This window comes from Hipposideros armiger, unplaced genomic scaffold (assembly GCF_001890085.2).
Source record: "Hipposideros armiger isolate ML-2016 unplaced genomic scaffold, ASM189008v1 scaffold_743, whole genome shotgun sequence".
NCBI lineage: Eukaryota > Metazoa > Chordata > Mammalia > Chiroptera > Hipposideridae > Hipposideros > Hipposideros armiger.
In genome coordinates, this window is record NW_017732093.1 from 296,776 (window position 1) to 304,393 (window position 7,618).

Here is a 7,618-nt window from a genome sequence, read left to right on the forward strand (position 1 = left end):
AAGGGGAACAGACAAGTTGCTGTCCTTTTGTTCTTCAGTCTAGTTGTGGAGGACGTCGCTTCACTGGCCCATGTTGGTATTATCACTGCGCTCTTCCTGGATGAGGCAGTCACTCGCCGGCCATGGGACAGCGGCTCACGGCAACTCACACCGGCTGCCGGCCACTCACGCTGGCTGCCGGCCACACACGGTAGCTTATGGCAGCCCACTGAAGCAGGGGCTGCAGCCTACGCTGTCGTTGGCCATTCATGGCAGCCCAGCTCCAGGTCGAGTTGCTGTTCACCATCTTAGTTGTAGAGGGTGCAGCGTCACTAACCTTCATGTGGGATCCGAACCAGGGCCCTGCTGCTCAGAGCTGGCGTCCCAAGCCAACTCTTCAACCAACGCGCCACTCGGCCGGCCCAAATATAAAAATTTTTTGTGCTTCAAAGGACACCATCAAGAAAGTAAAAAGATGACCCACAGAATAGGAGAAAAATCTTTGTAAGTCATATATATTATTTTAAAAATTTGCATTTAGAGTACATAAAGAACTCTTGCAACTGAATAATAAAAAGAGAAATGACCCAATTAAAAATGGGCAAAAGATCTGAATAGTCATGTCTCCAAAGAAGACATACAAATGGCCAACAAGCACATGAAAAGATAATCTCAGCAGCCATCAAGGAAATGAAAATCAAAACCACAAAGAGATACCACTTCACACACACTAGGACGAGTATAATAAAAAAGACAGGTAATATTGTTGGTGAAAATGTGGAGAAACTGGGACTCTCATACACTGCTCATGGAAATGTAAAATGACACAAGTGCTTGGAAAACATTCTGCCAGTTCCACAAAAGGTTAAACGTCGAGTCACCATATGACCCAGCAATTTCAATCCTAGTTATATACTCAAGAGAAATGAAACATACATTCACACAAAAACTTACATATGAATGTTCATGTAGCATTATTTATTGTATAATAGCCAAAAAGTGGAAACCCAAATGTCCATTAACAGATGAATAAAAAGAATGCAGTATATATCTATACAAAGGAGTACTATTTGGCAGTGAAAATGAATGAAATGGTATAACATGGATGAACCATGAAAACATTAGGTTAAAGAAACCAGCCATGAAAGGCCACGCATTTTATGATTCCATTGTCCAGAACAGGCAAATCTATAAAGACAGAAAGTAGATGAATGGTTGCTTAGGCCTGGGTAGGTTAAAGGGAAAAAGGGAATTGACAGCTAATGTGTGCAGGGTTTTTTTCTGGGGCAATGAAAATGTTCCAAAATTGCTTATGGTGAAGGTTGTACAACTCTGTGAATATACTAAAAAATTACTGAATTATACACACACTTTAAGCAGGTGAATTGTATGGTATGTGAGTTATATCTCAATAAAGCTGTTAATAAATATATATATATTTTGGATTTACTAGATGGGGGTGGGGAGAACTTGCTATAATCCATAATTTTTTTCCAAGGTGGCTACTTATTTATACCTATTTTGTTTAAAAAGGATTTGACGTGGCTTATGAGAGTAGCTATAGTTGAACTGTAATTTTGCAAAATTAAAATTCTTCTACTTATCGACTTATAAGGATTTAGTTTAAACTTGTGCTATACAAAGCACTGCTGTAGCTATGAAAGGTACAAAGACAAGGTATTCCCAGCACTTAAAAGAACAAATCTAGAAGGAATGATACATAGAAACACCTAACCATAATACTCAGTAGAATGAGATAAATACTGTAATAAAGGTAAAAACAAAGTGTAATGGAAACCCAGTAAAAGAAGCAATTGATCCTCTACTGGGGAAACTTGAAGTTCAAACACTAAGCTTCTCAAACCTAGTCCTTACTGAACTGAGTGCCATGACCAGCAGGGTCCAACAAGAACCAATCTACCTCCTTGAATCAGCAGGTGGGTTACACTCGAACCACCAAAAGCAGTCACAGAGGCTTGCTGTTATCTATAACCCTTCTCTGGAGAAGCTCTATACTGAATTGAGTTGCCCAGACTGCATGGGGAAGGTGCTATTTATGGAAAATGATAGTTCACTGTAGCTCTACCATCAATACACATGTAATGACCACTTCACAACTATTACATAGGGCTTCCCACAGCCTCCTTGTATCTTGCTTTTTCTCATCTGAAGAAATATAAGAATGAAATGAATACAAAGCAGTTCCTACATAAAGTTGCTAAAAGAACACAATCATTATGAACTATAAGATCTGAAATGAATGCAATAATGGCCTTATTTCTACATTCTTATTTATCATCACTCCCTACATATATTAAACAAATATTTATTAAGTACCTCCTATATTCTAAGAGCTGGGAATACAGCAATGAACTAGATAGACAAAATCCCTATACGTATGGACTTTATAATCCAAAAGGGTAAATTTCAAAAGAATTCATTATTCCTAAAATTATGAGTATGTTCAAATTTAGCTCAACTAAACTAACCTGAGTCTTCAAACTAAGGGTTTGCTTTCTTTGGTAGCTGATCCCCATTCCCCATGTAAATTACAGAATTTACTGGATAAAAATTTACCTTTCCTTCTAATTACATGAAGATAAGCAAATTTGTATCTATATGTTGCTTCCAGATTATATTAGAAAGGTAAAAAAATTCCAAGTCACATACATTTTAAGTATGTCAGGTGGAACATAATGAAGGAAAAGCTAATTAGAGTACACTAATTATCTTTCTACCTCTTGACAAAGTAGTTCTTGCATTGAGTGAGTACTGCAATGCTGAGTGAAAAGTTAAAATATACCTGAGCAAATACTTTCCTAAACAAGTATCCATAAAATGCTGGCACTTTTATTTCTATTTAACAATGAGAAGTATTTCTCTTTACAGTTTGAGAAACTGTATTACGTTTTTAAATATTAGCAATACAGAAAGATATTTTAAATTCAACTTTAATTACTATGTAAAAATATGAACATACACATATATGTACATGTGTTTATGTATGTGTGTATATATGTATATAAAGACATCAGGAAGAATACACAAACTGTTTTTAATAGTGTATATTATCAAGAAGAACACTTTATTCATGTATGTTTTCTTCATGTATGCTTCAGCAACAAAAACAAAAATAATAGGTTATCAGTAATTTTTCATTTTAATTTACTGTGTTTTCTGAGTTCTTAAAAAACTTTCAAAACTTCACTTTGGGGGCCGTCCGAGTTGCACGTTGGTTAAGAGCTGGCTTGGGATGCCAGCTCTGAGCAGCAGGGCCCAGGTTTGGATCCCACATTAGGACCAGTGACGCTGCGCCCTCTAAAGCTAAGATGGTGAAAAACAGCTCGACCTGGAGCTGGGCTGCCTTGAGTTGCTGTGACGGCGTAGGCTGCAGTAAGAAAAAAAACAAAATGAAAAACTTCACTTTGATTTTTTTTTTTTTTACTAAAGAAAGTATTCAGGGACTGAAGCACTGTAAAAAAAAATTATTTCTTTGGTCATAATCTATAAATAGTACATTAAAGTATTTTATCCAAGTTAAATGTACTGAAGTTGGTGACTGTAGTGTACTGTAGTATGTAAAGAAATATTCTTATCTTAGAAAATACATATTAAGGTATTTAGGTGTTAAGAGCAGGATGAATATAACTTATTTTCAAACAGTTCAGAAAAAAGAAGTATTATTTTATATAAAGAGAAATGCATGAACGATAAAGCAAATGGAGTAAAATGTTAACAACAGGTGAACCTGGTAAAGGACATATGGGTGTCCTTTGTATTCTTATTTTTACATTTTTCCTGTAAGTTTGAAATTATTTCAAAATAAAATATTTAAATTTTTTTTAATTAAGGATTAAAGTTAGGTACTTATTAAAACCAGGGAGGAATGGCAGATCTCAGCCCTCATAGTCTATGATAGGATTTGACTTTATGAAGGATGGCTTTAAATAAAAAATGGAAGAAAAGCTAAAACAGTATTTGAACGTATGTCTCCAGTCTGTGTTGGGGGAGGAGATGAGGCACATCTAGTTATATAAGCAAAGTCAGAGGCCTTCAAGCCCTTTGATTCCAACTACCACAAAACCAGAAGCCAGCTATCTTTCCCCCACTTCAGGGTCAAGTTTTAACCAACATTCTGTCTCAAACCCTGACTAAAGACTTTCTTAATTCTGTAACCAAACATACAGCAGCAAAGTACCTAGTACACATTCAATAAATGTGTTCATTCAACAAATACTGATTGAGGACCTACTTATTCTAGGCCTTTGTTTCTTCCATCCATAAAACAGTACTTACATCCTATGAGGATTAAATGAGTTAACATGTGTAAACTTAAAATAGGGTATGACACACAGCAATCAATAAATATTAGCTGTTAGCGATAGGTGCTAGGCTAGATGCCAAAGATAGTAGTGAGACAGTCCAGTGGGCAATTCAAATAAGTAAAATATACAATTACTATACTGTGGTTAAACACAGTAAAAGAGAAAGTATTTTTAAAGTATATTTAAAAGGTGAATATTATGGTAAACGACTTATATCTCAATTTTAAAAAGAGAAAGAAAGAACAGGGTACCATGGAGCACAAAATAAGAGCACTGAATCTAGAGTCAAGGAAGGCAAGATATATACTGTCCCAGACTAAAGGAACCGTTTGTATTTAAAAATAAGAAGAAGAAAAAGAAGCCCAAAAGAGAATTAAAAGAAATCTCTGGCACATGGGGAGTATGAAGTGCGGGAAAGTGTAAGTTCCTTTTGCTACCTGTCATCTCCTGTATTCTCACCCCAGTATTGCTCTGAGCTGCCTCCCCACTAAAGCATCTCCTCATTGCTGATCATTCCATTATGTCCTCTGGACCTTTCTCCCCACACACTAATTAAACAAACCTTTTTCTAACTTCAGTATCTTCCCAGAATGTGTGTTTCCCCACTTCCCCTCCATGAAGGACGCTCCTAACATTGCAGCCCTCTGCCTTAGCAGGTTGCTCACTTTCCCACGCCTTATGGACTCTGGGCTCTGATCTTCCTTAGCACTGTTTTCCTAGAAGCCCTCTCTTTTTTCATCTGCACCTTGAAACTGGTATTTCCCTGGCCCTCTTTTTATTCTATCCTCTCATCTACTCCCATAGCTTTAAATAATACCTATACCCTAATCCCAAAACAATGTCTTTCCGACTACGGGTCTTTTCTAAACTTCTGATTGTCCAACAGAAGACACCTAATATGCGTCAAGCATTGGAGCAGACACAGTGAAGTAGAACAGTGCTTCCCACACCTTAATGTGGTTCTAATCACCCAGGTATCCTGTAAAATGTACAATATGATTTGCTAGGTATGGCTTGGGACCTGGAATTCTACATTTCTAACAAGCTCCCAGGTGATGTCAATACTGCTGGTCCAAACTTTGCATAGCAAGAAGCTTACAGATGTCTCTCTTTGAAAAGCAACTATGGGGTAAAAAGAAAAAAAAAAGGCAAGTACAGTAGCTAAAATAGTCAATTAAATACATGTGATTCTTCACTCCCTCCATAAACGACTCCAAATTGGCAATACAATATATTGTTAAAGGTATAAACACATAATAGCAAAGAAATCAGGGAGGAAACAACAGCAGATGATAGCAACACAACTTTAATACAGAGCAAGCAACCAGATGAATCTGACTTGGTTGAGTACAAAAACTTGAAACCTAAGCCTGAAGAGAGAAAGTCCAATAAAAAAGCAATCTGACTTACAATACTGTACTCTGGTAAGACCAGGAATTGGAGGCACAGTGCATCTCTGAAGGGAAGGATGGGCTGAAAACAGGAGGATTGGCTGCAAGTCTATAGAAACAGCAGATATATCCCCAGTTTTCCTCCCCAACCCCCAAGCAACCAGGAACTACCCTTCCCCCAACCTAGACAAAAGCTGCTGTCAGCTCAAGTCCAGAGAAACAATTAAAGAGGCTTTGGACTCAGGGAACACTAAGCACAGCTGGGACTAGGGTAAGTCCCTTATTGAAAACAGAATTAAGGAAAAGTCTACTAAATAGGTAGATGTCCCAACCCTTTTCCCCACCTCAGTTCTCTGAATACTGAGCCACCAAGCTTATACCCCAGGCAGGAGTTAGGGAGATTTTCTCTGGAGAAACTGACACAACCTCAAACAAGACTTAAAAATACAGATCTTTTAATAGTTACCAATGAAAAAGATATCTTACTACCTTTTCAGTGAAGGCCTCCAGTTAACATGTCCAGCCCACTTACATGAAGCTTCAGATTAGCTTTTTAGTATCTCCTTCTTAAATAGAACAAACCCTTTAAAAAGGGAGGAAAGTCTGACACATGCTACAACATGGACGAAACTTGAAGACATCTCTTCATAAAGACAATAAGAATCTTGAAGAAATAAGCCAAGCACAAAAGGACAAATGTTGTATGGTTTCTCTTAGATGAGGTACCTAAAGTAGTCAAATTCAGAGACAGAAAGTAGGATGGTGGCTGCCAGGGGCTGCAGGTAAGGGGAATGGGAAGTTAGTGTTTAATGGGTTTCAATTAGGTAAATTTCAATTTCAATTAGGTAAAATGAAAAAGTTCTGGAAATGGATGATAGCAATGGTTGCACAACAATGTAAATATACTTAATGCCTCAGAATGGTTAAGATGATACATTTTGTTATGTATATTTACGACAATTAAAAAATAAAAGAACAAACCAGGAGACATTTGAAGAAAGCCATCAATGTTAAAGAAGAAGACCAAAACAAACAAAAATGGAACTTAGGAGTAAACAAAGAATTCAAGGAAAAGAAAGCTTCACAGACATAAAAAAAAGTATAATACCCTCAGAAATATAAAAGATAATATTGCATCAATAAAACACAAACAACATACATAATAAACTAACATTAAAGAACAAGAGCCCTTATGTATTAAAATTATAATAGAGATTTTTTTTAAATTTCACCTAAGTTGGTAAAGTTGAGGAAATCTCTCAAGAAGTGGAACAAAAAGAGAAAGTATGAAAAATAGGAGAAAAGACAGAACTAGAGGATAAACCCAGAAGATACAACACTGAACTAACAGAAGTTCCAGAAAGCAGAACAAAAAACATTTAAATAAGAAAAAATTTTCAGAAATGAAGGGCATACATGTCCAGAATGAAAGTGCCCAAAGAGTATGCTCCACAATGAATGAAAAAGACCCATATCAAGACATATCTCGGGCCAGCCAAGTGGCTCAGCTGGTTAAGAGCTCACTTGGAAGCGCCAGCTCTGAGCAGCAGGGCTGCGGTTCGGATCCCACAGTGAGGGCCAGTGACACTCGCCCTCTACAGCTAAGATGGTGAACAACAACTCAACCTGGAGCTGGGCTGCTGTGAGTCCCCGGAGACGGCGTAGGCTGCAGCGGGGCTGCAGTGGGCTGCCATGAGCTACGTGAGTGGCTGGCAGCCAGCGTGAGCAGCAGGCAGCCGGTGTGAGCTGCCGGGAGCCGCTCTGAGCGGCCGACCAATGACCAGCGACCGACTGCCTCACCCAGGAAGAGCACAATGATCATACCAACATGGGCCAGTGAAGTGACGTCCTCAACAACTAGACTGAAGAACAAAAAAAACAGCCATTTGTCTACCTGTCTGTTCCCCTTCCCCGATTCCCCAA

The 7,618-nt window shown here is 37.9% G+C and overlaps 1 protein-coding gene across 1 annotated transcript in view; it reads right to left on the reverse strand.

Annotated features, from left to right (window-relative positions):
* Window positions 1-7,618, reverse strand: part of PIK3R3 (phosphoinositide-3-kinase regulatory subunit 3) — an 86,837-nt gene that overhangs the window by 49,615 nt on the left and 29,604 nt on the right. The window contains exon 7 of the mRNA XM_019627990.1: window positions 5,050-5,056. Within this exon, the coding sequence (XP_019483535.1) occupies window positions 5,050-5,056 (7 nt within the window). The remainder of the gene's footprint in view (window positions 1-5,049; window positions 5,057-7,618) is intronic.